Source organism: Arachis hypogaea, chromosome 16 (genome assembly GCF_003086295.3).
Source record: "Arachis hypogaea cultivar Tifrunner chromosome 16, arahy.Tifrunner.gnm2.J5K5, whole genome shotgun sequence".
Lineage (NCBI taxonomy): Eukaryota > Viridiplantae > Streptophyta > Magnoliopsida > Fabales > Fabaceae > Arachis > Arachis hypogaea.
Window position 1 is genome coordinate 10,867,867 of NC_092051.1, and position 20,065 is coordinate 10,887,931.

The 20,065-nt window shown below is 30.4% G+C and overlaps 2 protein-coding genes across 2 annotated transcripts; both read left to right on the forward strand.

Moving 5' to 3' along the window:
• The first annotated feature begins 4,730 nt into the window (after nt 1-4,730).
• LOC112758168 (glutaredoxin-C11-like) lies at nt 4,731-5,418 on the forward strand. The gene has a single exon (XM_025806766.3). The coding sequence runs from the start codon at nt 4,808-4,810 to the stop codon at nt 5,114-5,116; it is 309 nt and encodes a 102-aa protein (XP_025662551.1). The 5' UTR covers nt 4,731-4,807; the 3' UTR covers nt 5,117-5,418.
• A 2,103-nt stretch (nt 5,419-7,521) lies between these two features.
• Nucleotides 7,522-8,364, forward strand: LOC112758837 (monothiol glutaredoxin-S11). Its single transcript, XM_025807612.3, has 2 exons — nt 7,522-7,665; nt 7,765-8,364. Exon 2 carries the CDS (start codon nt 7,819-7,821, stop codon nt 8,125-8,127), a length of 309 nt encoding a protein of 102 aa, XP_025663397.1. The 5' UTR covers nt 7,522-7,665; nt 7,765-7,818; the 3' UTR covers nt 8,128-8,364.
• The last annotated feature ends 11,701 nt before the right edge of the window (nt 8,365-20,065 follow it).

The following is a 20,065-nucleotide window of genomic DNA, read 5'->3' on the forward strand; positions in this document are numbered from 1 at the left end:
GTAACACGAAGATATTTGAGTGTATCTTAAGCATTTTTTGGTGTATTTTTATTCTCTGCATAATTCAAAACTCTTCCTCTTCATCCTTCTCATCTTTTACTATTTTTTCTTCTTTTTTTTTTATCATTATCACCATTTTCTTCTTTTTTTTTTATTTATCTTTTTTTTTATTTTATCTTCTCAAGTTTTTTCTTATTTTACTCTCTTAACAAGAATAAAAATAAAAAAATCAAACAAAAAAGAAGAAGAAACATATAATGCTGCAGAATTACTTGGAAGATGATGAACTTACATTCATTTAACTAAAAGAAAGAAAGAAATAAGAAAAAAAAAGAAGAAGAAAAAAACGCAACATTAGAGAAAATATTTTTCTGTATTTCCAGCAAATTTGGGTGTAACACGAAGATATTTGGGTATTTTTATTCTAATAAGTTCTGCATAATTCAAAACTCTTCATCTTCCTCCTTTTCATCTTCTATTGTTTCTTAGTTTTTTTTTTATCATCATCACCATCTTTTTCTTTTTTTTTTTGTAATTCATCTTTTTTTTTTATTTTACCTTCTCAAGTTTCTTCTTATTTACTCTCTTAACAAGAATAAAAACAAAAAATCAAACAAAAAAGAAGAATAAACACATAATGCTGCAGAATTACTTGGAAGAGGATGAACTTACATTCATTTAACTAAAAGAAAGAAAAAAATAAGGAAAAAAAGAAGAAGAAAAAAACACAGCATTAGAGAAAATATTTTTCTGTATTTATAGCAAATTTGGGTGTAACACGAAGATATTTGGGTGTATTTTAAGAATTTTTAGGTGTATTTTTATTCTGATAAGTTCTGTATAATTCAAAACTCTTCCTTTTCCTCCTCTTCATCTTCTACTGCTTCTTCTTCATTATCATTTTCTTATTTCGTTTTCTTATAATTCTTCTTGGGAGAAAAAATCAAACAAAGAAAAAAAATACATAATGTTGCAAAATCAATAGAAAGAAAAGGAGGAAAAAATGTAGCAACAACAACAATAATAAAAAAACAACGATAAAGATGAAACACGCGAATAAAAAGAAGGAGAAATACAAAAAAGAAGGAGAAGAAGAAGAAGGAAGAGGAGAAGGAGAATGAGGAATGTGAAAAAGAAGAAGTATCTTCCATAATGGTGAGTGAGAGCGCGCTTTAGAAACGGTTGAGTGACGCGCGTGTTATCACGCGTGAATGTAATTTTTGTTAAATTTAGCACAACTTGTAAGACTTGTAAACTAAAAAGACTCGTATGTATAGCATAACTCGAGATGTAATAGCAATGAGAAGGTCTAATGTGACAATTATAACTTAATTTGTCTAAATATTCTTGGGGACTAGTTAGTTTTATAAATAATTTTAGAAACTAATTTATTTAACAATAAATATTTTAGAGGACAAAATTGATTACAATTTGTCAAGATTAATTTATTTTTTTCATAATGTAACACTTAACATTTGACGTAATAATTTAACGTAATACGAACGTAGGATAACTTCATTACGAATTGACAGAATAAAGTAGACTAAAAACTAATACGATTTACTGAATTAAATATTAGAAACTAATGAACTAATTTATTTTAGTTGAAAATTAAAGTATTTAGTCTAAAATTTTTAAAAAATTAAAATGAGTAAATACTCAAAAATAAAATAACAACCCGAATATTTTATGTTTTGCTTATCAACTAGAAACCCGTTAAGTGTTTTGGATAACCACATTAATTACTTTGTGGATTTCTCTAGATTCGTATATTATTATTGACTCATTGAGTCGAATTACCTAACTATTTTACACAAAGTAAATCTGTGACAAGATATGGATCTCTAAGCCCATTCCTCCCCTTAATTAGGCATGAACAATGAGAAGTCTCACAATATCAATATGAAACCAACCGCACACACACACTTTATCATATTCCCTAGCTTCTAGTAATTTCAAGTTGACATTCTCTGTCTTCCCCCTTCATACAGTTTGCTAATATGATGTGTAAGAATCCCTCCTCTTTTGGATAAAGTAAGCTTTCTTGGATATTTTATATATATTCAAGAATTATCCCATCCCTCCCTAAAGTTAATGTGATCACTCATCAGATCAATGCTAGACAAGAGATAATAAAAACCAATGCATCAATAGCAATAATATATATGATATATAATAGAAGTAATTTTAATAAATTATAAAAAAAATTATACGTATATCTAATTATATAATAATAAATTAATAAAAATTATTATTTTTTATATTGACAATACAAATAATTATAAAAAATAGATGTAATTAATAAATGTATAAAATATTTTATATGATCGTCACTAAAATTATAGTTTTAAGAATAAGATCGAATTGATTGGTTTAATCGAATTAATTGAAAATCGATTATCAAATTAATTCGGTCTAAATAAAAAATTAATTGGCAACAAATAGATCAAAGACAAAAAAATTTAATTAGTATATATCAGTTAATCGATCGAATTGGTATCTTTTTAGTAGTTAATCGATTTAAAATAATAAAATACAATTTTTTTTCAAAAACAAATTATATATTTTACATAAAAATATATTATTTTATTATTATCGGTTTGATTTCAATTAAATTTTTAAATTTTTGAATTCTAGCTTTATTAATTTAACAATTTCGTTACGTTACCAACAATATTTCTGCCAACTTCTATCAATTCTAGTTTATAATTGTATTTAATGGAAGTGTCTTTGTGGATGTGTCTAATAAAAATGTCTTTTTTATGACTTGTTTAATAGAAGTGTCTTTATAAATATATTTTCTGGATGTATCTCTTTATACATATGTTTAAAATATAATAATTAATTATTATTGGTAATAAGTTAACAGACTATATGTTAGTACCCTATACTTTTTCTTAATTTAATGATGATCCGTTTTTTAGAACCTTGGTAAAATTAAGCTCTACATAATATGAGTGATTAATTATAGTGTCGTTACATTCACACTCCCCAGTTTCTAAATTTGAAGAATCTTTTTTCCCTCCCCATAACTAAAGGGGCAAATACTCATATCCAAGAATGTCGGACCTAACAACTATTTATGGATTCCGATTCCATGAATCTGATGCAGGGACCAAATATAGATGAGAAAGTAAGAAAAAGTGGAATGGAAAATAAAATAGATAAACTCACTCTTGATGAGTAGTCTTATCTGATCTTCAATTCCTCCACATCACCTTCTCTCTCTTGAAGCCAAGCTAGCAGATAGCTTCATCATGTTCAGAAAACAAATGCATGACACTTGAAGACTTTGTTCAATATAACTGGAATCTAAATTATTATTAGCTCCATAATCATTTGCCCTTTATATAGTTTATGCTTTTTGGGCAGCCCCACTTTTTATTTTGCATCATGCTCTTTTAATTTAGAAGTATAGGCTGTATCTGTAATAACCTTAGAGGATGAAATATGTCATAATTTAACAAAATAATTGCTATAGTGTTTAAAAGATTATGTCTAATTTATTAAAAAAAATTAATATTTAATTTTAAAAATATAAAAATAAATATTTTTAAATGTTTAAAATTTATTATAAAAATAAATTAGATAAAATTTAGACTTCAAATAATAAGTACTGTAGAATTCAAAGTTGAATAATATCTTGGGTTTATCTTTCTTTGGTAGTTATATATCGTTAGTTAGTCGGTTACTTTATGAATACTCATCCTGACACGTATATCATTCTTTTCCTCTGACCTTTCATTTCGTTAATTAATTAATAATATTTATTAATTGTAATCTTTAGTCAATGAATAATAATTTAAATGGTATAGATTCTTCATATTCAATTAAAAGGTTGCGGGTTTGAGTCTCCTATCTTTCTAAATTTTTGCTAATAAATAATAGCTCAAATGGCATAGTCCCCATACTCAATTAAGAGATTGCGAGTTCGAGTTTCCTATCTTTGATAAAATAAAAAAAAAATCTCTAATGCCGATATTTGATTCCATAATTAGTTTAACATATTTAATCGACAGTATATGGCATTGATTTTGTGCCACCTGCCTCTAAGAAGTTTTGCTTATCTAATAATATTATTCTAATTCTGTTGATATATATTATATATAATATACGAGAGTTTTATATGTTGATATTTTTATTAAAATTTTGTCAGTATTTAATTATTAAAAAAATATATAATTTTATAATATTAAATATAATTTTATATTATTAAAAATATTAATAATAATTAATTAATTATTATAAATCACAAAATATATATACTGATCTCTACCACTACTACTGATATAATATATATTTGATGCTAAAAGAGTAGTCTCTTTGGACAAATAAATTAATACACATTGTTTTTATTCCAAGGTTTGATTGCATGTACGGCCATCTATCTATTCCCAAGATAGATTTAAAATTGAATTATTATCACTAACATAGTTAGATGCTAAATGCAACTTGTTCATATAGAATTTGCAGTGTCACCATCGACCAAATGATCACTTAGCAGCATTATTTGATTTATTTCCCTATTCTTATCCAACCAACTATCTGATCTCAAGCAACCCTTTTTCTCTATAATTTATTAATATATGTATGTATGTGTTTCTCTTTCCTATATATCCATTTAACTATACAAACAAAATTAATAAAATAAAATAAAATATAATGCAATAATAACCCACAACCATGCATATGAGTATATGACCAACAACCACTATAAATAAGAGGTGAATGAAATCTCAAAAATCCACCAGCACCAAATAAGCACTTATTTCACAAGTAGCAAGCAAGAAAGAAATCTTGGTTGTAAATGGATAGAGTGAGGGATTTGGCATCAAAGAAGGCAGCAGTAATATTCACAAAGAGTTCATGTTGCATGTGCCACAGCATAAAGCAACTGTTCTATGAGCTAGGAGCAAGCCCAGCAGTGCATGAGATTGATAAGGATTCATATGGAAGGGAAATGGAATGGGCCTTGAGGACTTTGGGTTGTAACCCTTCAGTGCCAGCAGTTTTCATTGGTGGAAACTTTGTTGGTTCATCAAAGGATGTAATATCCCTCCATGTTGATGGAACACTCAAACAAATGCTCATGGATGCTAAGGCCATATGGTTCTAGCTACCTACCTACCTATCATCATCATCATCAAAATTAAACAAATTAAGCTCCTATTATATATACACCAAAAGTGGTGTTATCAAAGGAGCTTTTTGCTTTTTACTTCTTTTTTTTTTTTTTTTCTAGCAGACAATTATCTGGGGCACCCTTTTTCTTTTTCTTGTGTGTGTGTCCTGTTTGTTTGATCACTTATGAAAATCAAACTTGTCTGTATAAAAAAGAATGTCTTTTGTTTTAATTTGGTACCCTTTTTTGTTTTCCTTTAATGATGAGAGTTTAATAAGTACATAGTTCTTTGTGTATGTCTACCAGGGTTATGAATCATGATCATCAATTCATCATCAACATATGATGTTAATGCAAATGTTACACCCAATATAATGTTGCATGCTCTAAAGATACTAAACAATAATACACTCACCACTCCATATACTGTATTGGCATATTGCTATCAACTTTGGTAAGAATAAAGTAGCTAGACAGGGAGAGTATCACTTTCAGGTATCATTCATTTAGTAGTAGATCAGCAGTGGTATTTGTAATTATATACATTTCAGATCTATTTGTGATTATATACCCCCTTTTAATTGACCAACTGACCGAGTTAATATAATTTTTTACCATTAAATGGAATATAAAATTTAAATTCATATTTATTTAATGGTCTAAAAAGTCAAACTCATTATTGTTGTAAATAAATAGTGAATTTAAAGAGTTTTTTTTTTCTCTTTTAATTAGTAATTAATTGTGTTATATATTTAAATTAGTTATCTGTATAAAATTATATATTAAAATATATAGTATATAATAAAAAATAAATAAATCAAATAATATATATATAAAATAATTAATTTAATAGTTAATTTTTGACTTGAACATAACATATTTGTTTGACAATATAGAATCCTAAAGTAGTTAAATAGAAATACCATTTTTGTCAGTAACAAGGAATAAAATGGAGCCATAACAAGTGTGTGACTATAAACAATGCATGACTTTTATTATTCCAAGTGTGTGAAAGATATAAGTAGGGGTTGATTCGTAACCGCTAAATTATTTGGGCATCCGGTCCAAGCTAAGGGATATAAATCATGGCACTAAGCTTTGCTATGTATAAGCCATGTTTTATAATTCAAACTTCATATATAGCTAGGAATGCTTAATTACCTTCATAAGCTTGAGTGTGTGTGAGAGAGAGATTCTACATCTAGCACTTTATGTCTCATTATTATTATTATTATTATTCCTTCATATCCAACAAACTATGCCTGCATATATAAAATTATATAATCCAAAGTTACTATTTCTAAAATAATTTATCTGCATGAGCACTACGTGCAAGTGCAATTGTCAAGCATGCATATTTATTAAGTTGGTGGATACAGTTGAGTTCACACGAAATTGATATCTGAGAGCTATTAGATGAAAATTTAGTCAAATCATCTGACGACTCAGATATTAACTTCACGTAAAATCAATTCCACTTGAATTTTCACCTATTAAGTTACTAAAAAATTTTTAAAGAGAAATTAAGTGAGAGAATAAAAGATGCATGATAAATTTTCATATTCAATTCAAAATTTTAAAGCATCAATTGAATAAATTTTTTATCTTATAAATTTTTTACTTTTTTTATTTTCTTCGATGTGAGACTAATTTTATACACTCTTCACACTTATAAGTTATAACATTAAGATGTAAGTATATACATCCATACCCTTATATATAGGTATAGTATACGTATACTAATTCCATGTATGTGTATGATAAAAAGCTGGTTTGAGTAGTGAGAGAGAATCATACAAGTTGGGTGGGTGGAACATGAAGAATGAAGAATCTCACAGCCACCGAAAGCCAACTCATCCCTTCTGCACAAGGATTCAAAGCTCTTATTAATTATATATGCATCAGAATCGGGTTTAAATTGACCATCCCTATTAACAATAAGCATTTCGAACATTATTCTATTTACATTATGCAAATTCATAAAATTAAATTAAATCATGATGCCAAATTGCATATTATATATCTTTATTCACTCCAGGATATCGTTTTCATTTCATTCGTCCATGCTGAATAAAAATAATCTTATACTATATGGTTGGTGTCATGCATATATAGCCAGAGACTACTATGCAGTATGTATATATATATATATATATAATTATTGAAGGCATATGCGTGTTAATATGTCTTCCCAACTTGCTCAAAACCGAATAGGGATCATTCATCATCATCATCACTAATTAGTTGGGTATCTATAAAGCAAAACCTCTTTTCAGTGTTTGTGTATGTGCCATTGCTCTTATTGCATCAAAGAAAGTGATGGTTCTTATTATAAACTTGTCCCTATAAATAGTCTAGTACATACACCATCTCATTTCAAATAACCTCATCAACCTTCATATATATACATTAAAAAAGAAATTCTATATATATATATATTTCCCAAATTTCCTCCTTTATCACCCCAGAACAAACCATTGGATCGAATTCAAACTCAGTATTGAATTCGGTCTAATGGTTTGGGAGTTCTAAATAAGTCTAAGGTAATCTAAATTCTAAACTCTAAACACTTACATATATAACTTGGATTTTCTTTTTCTTCTTGTATAACATTATGTTTTGTTTTTTTCCTTCTGGAACAGAATTTTGTACATACATAATAGTACTAGCTAGTAGTTGATCATCAAGATTTGAAGATGGAGAAGGTGACAAGGTTGGCATCTGAGAAAGGGGTGGTGATCTTCACAAAAAGCTCATGCTGTTTGTGCTATGCAGTGAACATTCTGTTCCAAGAAATAGGGGTGAGTCCAGTGGTTCATGAGATTGATCAAGACCCTGATGGAAGGGAAATGGAGAAGGCTCTAATGAGGCTAGGTTGCAATGCACCTGTGCCTGCAGTGTTCATTGGAGGGAAGCTAATGGGGTCCACCAATGAAATCATGTCCATGCACCTAAGTGGTTCACTCACTCAACTCCTCAAGCCATACCAAACTTCATTATCTTGAAACAAATGGAAAATTCATGAATGAAGTAGTCCTCATCAGTCATAATAAACTGGCTTGAACTTACTTAATTAGTAGCAGTAGTAGTAGTAGTATTAATTAGTCTCTCTCTCTCTCTCTATGTAGTGTTTTTAATGTATGAAAGTTGTGCTCTCTAGCATTTGATTATTATAGCTATCATGTATCATGTAATCTGATAAATATTATAATTATTCTTAATGAAGTTTGATTTATCCAAAATGCTACAACTTCCCATTTTATTTGATCACTCTTTCTTCAATCTGTTGTTAAGATCAATAACTATGACAAAAGACTAATTAAAAGAATGCAAATCGTTCTCAATGTTCATGCATATGCTATAGCCTCATATGCAGAAACAGGATGAGAAAAAGTGTAATGTAAAATAGAAAAGCATTTCAAGCTTTGACAATTGTTTCAAAGAGAGAATAGAATAGAATAGCATAGTGACTTATCAGGCTACATAATAATAATAATAATAATAATAATAATAATAATAATAATAATAATAATAATAATAATAATTAACAATGATATAATAATAAGAAATATTGTTCTGGCATTAACTTTTTGTATCTGATAGCTAGCTTTGTCCACACATTTAAAAGCTTACAGGGAAGTTCTCACCTTTTTGTGGTGTGGTCTTGCAGATTCTTCAACTTTATCCCTCATAAAGAATGGCATTACATTCCTTACCCCCCCTCCCTTTTTTTTAGTTATCATGCATTTGGTTTTATTCTCTTTTTTGCCTTTTTCGTTTTTTCCACTAGCATCAGTCAATATCGAATTCTGGGGAAAGCATTATCTCTGTTCTATGAACTAGTGCTGTGAAAACTAATCCACCATTTTTCCACAAAATTCCTTTCATAATGCTAGTTTATTTATATATTTATGCACATACACACACAAGATTATCTAGTTAAAACATGACATGAAGCACCAAACAATGGCTAATTAATATATATATATATATATTTAAGTGAATATTATACACGATACTTTTTTATTGTAAAAATATTTATTGATTTTTCTATACCAATATATATACATACAACAAAAAAAAATGAAACTTTATCTCATTAGTTGGGATTGATTATATAAATTAAATGATATTATTGTATTTTATCAATATGTATCGTTTTACTGTGAAATAATTTAAATTTAAATTTTTTTGTTATAGTCTTTTTTAATTTTTACCACTAGTCTACTTTCAATCTGATATGTTATTTTAATCAAATGCTATGCTTCATTTTTTATTCACATATTATTCAAATTCTTTGAGACAAGATTTTATAATCTTTTTAATAATAATGCTATTCATTTTATGAAATTCTATGATAGATATTAAATTTAAAAATATATCAAGTATTTTAAATATTTTAATAATTTTAATTATTAATCTCAGTTATAAAATATATACAAAATTAAAATTAATGGTTAAAATAACTAGCACACTTGAAAATATCAGAACTCTTCAAATGTTTGCTCTAATTTTTGTTTTTTCTCCTATTTTTGAGTGGTCGATATTATAGACATAATCAATGAAAGAGTAATGCTAAATATTTCTTATTTTTACTTGGCTTGTGTGGGCTTTTTTTTTTTTGTATATTGTATATGGAAATAAAAGTGGTGATATATTTTAATATTGTAATTTTTTGTGTTTTTCAAAAGTGCGAAAGATACACAAATTGGAGGGTCTGATTTCTATACTTTAAATTTTTTAATTTTTTTTAACAGAAATCTCTCGGTCCGATTTCTGTTCTCTCACAAATCCTTCGATCCGATTTCACAAATTTCTCAGTCTGATTTCTGTATCCTCATAAATCGGACGGTCCAATTTCTGTACTTTTCACAAATCGAATAGTTTGATTTTTGTTTATCTAATTAAACGGTTCTACATTTGAGAATAACACCCCATCAAGCCACATTTTGAAAAAACACAGTTTGCTATTCCAATATCAAAAACAAAATCTGGCTTGTGTGTCATAAATAAAGCATACTTTTCCCAACAGTATGGGAAATAGCTGTCAGAATAGTAGCTAAAAAGTAATGGTCTATTTTTTTCTCAGGAGTTAGCTCAATGAGTATAAGAATCAAGGCTACAAGAGTCCGTTACTGTCACTGGCAGATGAATGACTTGTTAGTGAGTGAGAGACAAGTAAAGACTAATAAGAGTGGGGTGTGGATGTGTGATATTCTTCTATCTTTGAAGGCATATGCTTTTGCAGATTGCAACTTTCTGGGTCCATGCATGAGATATTGATTACTGGTCCAACCCCTCCTCCTCTTATTATTGTTTAGAATTTAGTATCTTTGATATTATATAGCACAATATTTCATTTCTGTGGGCTTAAAACAACTGGAATATGTTGGAAATTATTTCCTTATTATGTTACTTTATGTGGATAAAATAAAAAGGAATTGCTTAATAATAGACAATAGTCTAAAATTTTTCCCTTGAAAGCAGATCACCTAATGAAGATTTTATATGCCATGCTCTATTTGGATGTTGAGATTAGGCAACAAAATTATTATGTAAAGCGCAACATTGTAATTTAGTCAATAAAGTTTTATAACATAATTTATTTCAGATGCTATCATAATATCATTTAACTAATAAAAAAAATTAATTTGATATAAAGTTATATATTTCAAAGACCAAATTGTTACGCACATAATTATTTTAAAACTATTTTAATTTGACGAGACTAATTAATAGTGTTAGAGAATCATTAGAATCAATTAGTATCGTCTATATTTATATAGTATATCTGTACATTAATTGTAGAATTCTATGTCTTTATTACTTTGTTTCATTTAGCACCTATAAATACCCCTTGTATATTGTACCTTTCATCACAACTCAATAATACACTTTTCAAATTACTCTCTCAATCTCTTGTCTCTAACATGGTATCAAGAGTTTAGGTCTTTTTTTTTTCAATGAATATTAGTTCATAGCCCCATTATTTTTTCCTTTCCGACATTGTTTTTTGGTCTCTTTTTTTGTTCCCTTTTCGACGCTTTGGTTCGTCACCCATGTAACCATCTTGTTCGTCTTGTCGCCGTGATTCCAACGCAACCAGAACTGCCGCCATCCGCCGCCAGACGTGCCTCCACGCGCTGCCGAAAGACGCTGCCACGACCAGGTTGATCTTTCTTCCAGATTCCACCCGTGCCTCTTTGCTCTCATTTTTCGATCTGTTTCTGACGCTTTGGTTCGTTATCTCCGACATCATCGTGTTCTTCTCTTCGTCAGCTTTCCAACACCGCCGAGATCACCGCCATCAGCCACCGGACGCGCTGTCACGCGCCACCGGAATCCTGCTGCCCGCCTCCATTATTTCTCCTTCAGAAGGTTCAGCAGCCTTTGGATCTCGACACCAATCAGACGATCCTCACGCTGCCACGTGTCAATTGAGCCTCAGACGACCTACGCACGCCCGACCCGACCTGCGCACGCCTGGCCCGACTCGCGCTTCCACCTGGCTACCAGCGTGTCTCTCTCCCTCCTCTCAGGTGCCGCCACGTGTCCTTGTCTCGCTGACGTGGCTGCTGATGTGGCAGACAAGTGGGACCCTCCCTAAGGTTTTTTGGTGAGCTCTTTTCGATTCTGCACTCCGATTTCTCATTTTCTGCTCCGAAATTACCGTTTTCTCTCCTCTCTTTGATCTTTGTGACTGCTATCATGGAAAAGCCAGATGTTTTTACTGCCACCGACAGAAAAGGTAAATTCTGTCGCAACTGTAACCGTTCTGGGCACCTCTTCCTTGAATGTCCTTCTGTTGAATGTCGCACATGCCACCAGAAAGGTCATCTTAGCTACCATTGTTCATAGTTGTTCTGCCGTTACTGCAAGCTCTCGGGATATTTAATTACTGCCTGTCCTACTCGCCCACCACGTTCTAGTCCACTCAACTCGTCTCCTGTCTCTCTTTCTGATATTGCATCTCTTCTTCAGCGTCTTCTCTCTGTTTCTGGTAATACCCTGCTGCTTTTTCCACCTCTCCAGGTAATTCTAAATGGTACTTTGACTCGGGTTGCTTTAATCACATGTCTCTGTTGCGTAATATTTTCTCATCCATGTCTACCACTACAAATGGATCTTCTGTCAATACTGCAAACGGCTCCCTCTTGCACGCAACACACAAGGGTTCTATATCCCAGTCAACTCTTAATCTTCCTGATACTTATTATATTCCCAAATTAAACTTCAATCTTATTTCTGTTGGTCAACTTGTTGATCTGGGTTTTGAAGTCACTTTTTCTGTTTCTGGTTGTCGTGTACAGGATCCTCGGACGGGACAAATCATCGGGACTGGACGTAAGGTCGGAAGGTTGTTTGAACTCGAGAATCTTCATATTCCTCCGGTACCAAATCTCTGTGCTGCTTCTCCCTCTACCCTCCACTTATGGCACCAGCGTCTTGCCCACACCTCCTTAAGAAAACTGCGTCCTCTTGTCTCTCATGGTGTTTTAGGTCAGGTTCCAAATGAATCTTTTGATTGCATTTCTTGTCAAACTGCCAAACAACCTGCTTTATCTTTTCACAATAATTCATCTCTTGCTTGCTCTCCTTTTGATCTCATTCACTCTGATGTTTGGGGCCCCGCTCCCACTGCCTCTATGGGCGGAGCTCGATACTTTGTCGTTTTCATTGATAATTATTCCTGTTTTACTTGGGTTTATTTGATGACTAATCGCCATGAGTTACCTCAGATCTATATCAACTTTGCTACTATGATTAAAACTCAGTTTTCCAAGGTCATTAAGGTTTTCTGACGTGATAATGCTATGGAATACCGTGATTCTAAACTCTTAGCCTTTCTTGCAGAATAGGGTACTTTGTCTGAGTTTTCTTGTCCTGGTACTTTATCATACCTCCCCAGATTATAGTTCTCTTCGAGTTTTCGGTTGTGTATGCTTTGTTCTTCTTCAGCCTCATGAACATAGTAAACTTGAACCTCGGGCTCGTATGTGTTATTTTCTTGGTTATGGCACTGAACACAAGGGTTATTGTTGTTGGGATCCTCTCTCTAAACATATTCGTATATCTCGTCATGTTGTCTTCTAGGAGCACCACATGTTTTCTCGATTCTCATCCTTTGAGTCGATTCCTACTACTCAGTCACCTTTGTTTACTAACCCCAATGTTGATCTTTTTCCTAATGATGATTCTATAGATTCTATCTCGAGTGACCCTCCACAGCCTCCTGTTCTTCCGCCTTCTCCATCTCCCGATGATTCCAGACCGGACGATGATCCTGCTCCTACCGTCATGCCTCCTCCTCCCGCTCGTTCTTCTAGGGTAAGGAATCCACCTCCTCATCTTCTTGATTACCATTGTTTTTCTACTATTCTTCATCAACATGAACCTAAGACATTCAGAGAAGCCTCCTCAAACCCAAATTGGCAACAAGCAATGCAAGAAGAATTACATGCACTTGAAAAAGTACATACTTGGGATCTGGTTGATCCTCTTTCTGATCAGGAAGTTGTGGGCAGTAGATGGGTATACAAGATCAAGACTCACTCTGATGGCTCTATTGACCGTTATAAGGCCCGCTTGGTTGCTCAAGGTTGTACGCAAGAGTATGGTATTGATTATGAAGAGACTTTTGCCCCTGTCGCTCGTCTTATGTCTGTTAGAGCTCTTCTTTCCATTGCCGCGGTTGAAAAATGGTCTCTCAGTCAGATGGATGTGAAGAATGCATTTCTTAATGGGGATTTGAAAAAGAAAGTCTATATGAAACCACTGCCGGGATATCCTTGTCCTTCTAATAAAGTTTGTCTCCTTCGCAAGGCACTTTATGGACTTAAGCAAGCTCCTCGTGAATGGTTTGACAAGTTCAGCACTACCATATGCAGTCTTAGTTTTACTTCTAGCCCTCATGAGAATGCGCTCTTCATTCGTAAAAGCGAACGTGGAGTTGTTCTTCTACTTTTGTATGTTGATGACATGATCATTACTGGGGATGATGTTGATGGTATCTCTGATCTCAAGGCCTCACTTCACCGTACCTTTGAGATGAAAGATCTTGGTTCTCTCAGCTATTTTCTTGGTCTCGAGGTCATCTCCACCGATGACAGCATCTATCTCTCTCAGGCTAAGTATGCTTCAGATCTTCTTGCTCGCGCTGGGATTACAGATAGTCGCACTGAGTCTACTCCTGTTGAGCCTAATGTTCGATTTACCCCTATGGATGGCACTATTTTGGATAATCCGACTCTCTATCGACAGTTAGTTGGCGGTCTCGTCTACTTGACTGTCACCCGACCAGACATCGCCTATCCGGTTCATGTACTTAGCCAGTTCTTGTCAGCTCATCGTACTACTCACTATGCGGCACTTCTACGCATTCTTCGCTACATCAAAGGCACTTTATTTCATGGCCTTTATTTTTCTGCCCATTCCTCTTTGTCTCTTCAGGCTTACTCCGATGCTGATTGGGCTGGTGATCCCACTGATCATCGTTCTACTACTGGTTACTGTTTGTTTCTTGGCGACGCTCTCATTTCTTGGCGTGCTAAGAAGCAAACGTTCACTGCTCGCTCAAGTACAGAAGCTGAGTACCGTGCCCTCGCTGACACCACTGTTGAAGTTATCTCGGTTCGTTGGCTTCTCGAAGATTTGGGTGCTCCTCAGTTGTCCCCTATTGATGTTTTTTGTGATAACCACAATGCTATTCAGATCGCCCATAATGATGTGTTTCATAAACGCACCAAACACATTGAGATTGATTGTCACTTTGTTTGGCAACGTATCCTTATTGATACTGTTCGTCTCATTACTGTTGGAATACTAGATCAGACTGCTGATATCTTCACGAAAGCTCATCACCCAACTCGTTTCCGGACTTTATTATCCAAACTCAAGTTGGTATCCTTAGCTCCCACTTGAGTTTGAGCGGGGATGTTAGAGAATTATTAGAATCAATTTAGATCAATTAGTATCGTCTATATTTATATAATATATCTGTACATTAATTGTAGGATTCTATGTCTTTATTACTTTGATTCATTTAGCACCTATAAATACCCCTTATATATTGTACCTTTCATCACAACTCAATAATACACTTTTCAGATTCTCTCTCACTCTCTTGTTTTTAACAAGTAGTAATAAAGGCAAAATTGTCTTTTGTCCTTAACATATATATTTAAGTGAGTTTTAATTTTATTTTGGTTGCATCAATTCATGATATCTTCTAACCCACTAAATCAAGAACTAATCAAAGTTTATTTGTTGATATAATGAGTATGTATATAATATATTTAGAACATATAAAAGCCACATATCTATACCAATATATAAAGTCAATACTAGAATTTGGTGCTCAATTTTTTAGACACTATTTATCTTTAAATAATTCATTTTACAAACCAAATTTATGAATAAAATAGTAAGAGTACATTTATATTTTTTAATTAAAAATATCATTAATCCATAAAAGAGTTAAATAATTACTGCAATCGTGAGGAAATTAAATAACTGCTTCACTTACAAACATCTATCACTGATCTTTTTTGTGCGTCTTGCTATCTTTTAGTTCTGACATGCATTTATTAAGAAAGGGAGAATTTAACAAATCAATAATTATGTTATCACCAGAGCACAAATGCAACGTCACTTCGCTAGAAGGCGTACAAATCATCACGAGATGATTTGACAAGGGAGTTGATACAACTCCTATGCCAAACATAGGTATTTATATTTTGCCTTTTGAAAAAGAAAAAGTATGAGGAGCCAATGGAATATTTGTACAATGTGAACAATGGATGTTTATGGAGTATTAGAGATATAACCATTAGTGTTACCTTTTTCCATCAGCTGAAACTTTTGGGATGAGTGGTATCATGACATGGTATTAGAGCGCTAGATCCGAAAGGTCAAAAGTTCGATCATTGGTGAACAAGTTCGATCCATGGTGAACCCCAAAATCAGTTTAAGCTTTTGGGAAGATGTTTATTATCCTTAGTATTCGGATGGTTATTCTATATAATATGGGGGATGTTCATTTTGTAACTCAATAGCCCATTATACACATTGTACAAATAGTCTATTGTGAAAAATACAGGGATAGAAACACGATAATAGAACTGGTCCAAAGAATAGACGTTATGATAATATAAGTGGTTGGTATTTTATATTCACGGTTTATTTTATTTTTGAGTACTAATTTTAAATTCAAAAGATAAGTACTTTAAAGTTTGTATTTTTTTTGTATAACTGATCGAGCACTACTGCTCAATATCTCAACAAGTTTCTTATATGAACGAGTTTCAAACAATATATAAAGGCAATACTACAATTTGATGTCCAACTTTTGAAGAAATCATCTGTTTTCAAACAATTCATTTCACAAAATAAATTTAAGGGATAAAATAGTAACAATAATTTTTTTAAATATTTTATCTTTATCATATAATATATAATATTTATTCAAATAATTTTTCGTAATGAATAAATTTAAAGATATATTATAGCGCACTACTATTATATAAAATGCCTAATAAAAAATAAGATTATAAATTTCATAATAAATAATTAAAATAAATAATTAACAAATAATTTTTTTTAAAAATAGACAATACATTCATAATACTAATAATAGTAATTATAATAAAGTTAAATATTTTATATTTTATATTTTTAATTAAAAATAATATTTTAATATAATTTTTTTAATATTATAAAAAATTCATGACATAATAATTGATAATGAATAAAAAATATTTATATTTTTTATATAGTTATACGAGTTATATTTAATTGAGTAAAGTATCGTTTTGGTCCCCAATGTTTGGGGTAAATTCTATTTGTATCCCTAACGTTTAAATCGTCCTATTTGTATCCTTAACATTTGTAAAAGTGATTCAATGTTACCCTGTCGTCAATTACACATCATGAGCGCTTTAGTTTGAGTTTTAAAAATCTCTTCTTGAAGTTAGAATACAAAAGTTTAGGATAGAATCGATGATCCACTCAAAAAAATAGCTCATTAAAAGTTGAAACTAATTCCTACAACATTTACATAATTCACTTTTCTAGGGACATAATTGAATCTAAACACAAATAGTGGGTATAATATTAAAATCGAACACATCCAAGTGAGACCGAATTGAGAATGAATACATCCAAGTGAGAATAATTGAAAAATATAATCTGATTTATTAGTATAATTGATAGTAGGATAACATTGAATCACTTTTATAAACGTTAAGGATACAAATAGGACGATTTAAACGTTAGGGACAAAAATAAGACTTACCCCAAATGTTGTGGACAAAAACGATACTTTACTCTATTTAATTTATTTAAAAATAAAAGAGATTATATTCTCTCATTTCAAGTTATGTGTAAAAAAAAATATTTATTTATTTACCTATAAATATATTCTATATTTTTTAAAATTTATCAATATTTTTTTTGTTACATCATTTAATACGTATTATTAAAACATATGTTTATTAAAGTCGATTAATACTTTTATTTATATATTAATATGTATTAATTTAGAATGACTTTAAAGGACGCATCACATGATAATTGTTGGTATGAACGAAGTACGAGTAGTTGTTAAAAATAATGGGAGTGGCAAGAATAAAAAAAATAATAGAATATTAGACAATAGTTTAATGAATTTTGGATGTGTGGAGAGCAAGTAATAGATACCATGAGATATATATAAAAGGTTTAAACCAAGGTTCTAAAAACCGGACCGGTCATCCAATTACTCTTCCTCAATGCGTTGTAAAATTACCTTATAAAAGGAACTTTTATTTCTTCATTTTTCATTGTATCTCGTAGTTTATTTTTCTCTTCTTCATTTTGATTTTACAATACCACACAATTTAATTCTACTCCTACTGGCTACTACTCTCCTCTTATTTTTCTTTTCTTCACTGTGATTCCTACAATATTACACAACAACACTATCTTCTCTTCATGGCTCATCAAGAGAGTAAATTATCAAAATATTTTTGAGTTATTACACATTGTATATTATATACTCTCACTAAAAAATAATTACTAAGCCTATTATTGATAAAAAAATAATTTAGGTAACAAAAAGACTATTCTCCTCTCTTCATTTTTTATTGTGTTTCTCATTGTTTATTTTTTTCTTCTTCTTTTTGAATTTACAAAGAATGTGCTGAATGTTTTATATTTTTTTAGAAAAATGCCAATACATTATGAGTATAATCCTAATATTTCAAATATTTTTATGTATATACATCACAGACTCCCACCAACAGACCAATTGTTCTTCCTCAATGCATTGTAAAATTACCTTATAAAAGAACTCTCTTCTCTTAGTTTATTTTTCATTATTTCTCATAGTTTATTTTTCTCTTCTTCATTTTGATTTTTATAATACCACACAATTTGATTCCACTCCTACTACTTTTCTCTTATTTTTTTTTTCTTCATTGTGATTCCTACAATACTATACAACAACATTATCTTTTTTTTATGGCTCATCGAGAGAGTAAGTTATCAAAATATTTTTTTGAGTTATTACACATTATATATTATGTACTTTTTATGTACTCTCAGTAAAATATAATTACAATGATAAGCCTATTGTTGATAAAAAAATAATATAAATAACAAAAGGACTATTCTCCTTTCTTCATTTTTTATTGTGTTTCTCATAATTTATTTTTTTCTTCTTCTTTTTGAATTTACATAGCATGTGCTGAATGTTTTATTTTTTTTTTTTAGAAAAATGTTAATACACTAATATTCCAAACATCTTTATATATATACATCACGACTCCCAGCAACAGACCAATTACTCTTCCTCAATGTATTGTAAAATTACCTTATAAAAGGAACTCTCCTTTCTTCATTTTTTATTGTTTCTCAAAATTTATTTTTCTCTTCTTCATTTTGATTCTTACAATACCACACAATTTGATTCCACTCCTACTACTCTCCTCTTATTTTTTTAAGGTATCAAAATATTTTTTAAGTTATTACACCTTATATATTATGTACTCTTACTAAAAAATAATTACTAAGCCTATTATTGATAAAGAAATAATCTAGGTAACAAAAGGACTACTCTCCTCTCTTCATTTTTCATTGTGTTTCTCATAGTTTATTTTTCTCCTTCTTCTTTTTGAATTTACATAGCATGTGCTTAATGTTTTATATTTTTTTTAGAAAAATGCCAATACATTATGAGTATAATCCTAATATTCCAAACATCTTTATATATATACATCACGACTCCAGCAACAGACCAATTACTCTTCCTCAATGCATTGTAAAATTAACTTATAAAAGGAACTCTCCTCTCTTTATTTTTCATTGTTTCTCATAGTTTATTTTTCTCTTTTTCATTTTGATTCTTACAATATCACATAATTTGATTCTACTTCTTCTACTCTCCTCTTATTTTTCTTTTCTTTATTGTGATTCCTACAATACTACACAATACTATCTTCTCTTCATGGCTCATCAAGAGGATAAGTTATCAAAATATTTTTTTTAAATTTAGAAAAATTATAATTTCATAAAATGACCAACAATATATACAATAATGAACCTAATAATAAAATCAACCCTCATCTCTTAAAATCAACCCAAGAATGAAAAGAGAATAAGGTAATATAATAATCGAGACAATAGTAAAAATGTGTATAAAGAATAATAGGAAGAGAAAAGAATAGTATGTGGTATAAGAAGAGAATATAATAAAAATATAAATTAATAATTTAAAAAATAATAAAACTAAATATAATTTAAAAAATTGAATATAAAATTTAAAAAATAAAATATTTTTTATTTATTAAAAATATGTATGAAGATAAAGACAGCATTGCATAAAAAATTTATTTTTACTTTAAGTTAAATATTGTTGAAAAAATAAATAAATAAATTTAATAATATTTATAAATAATTAATTATAAA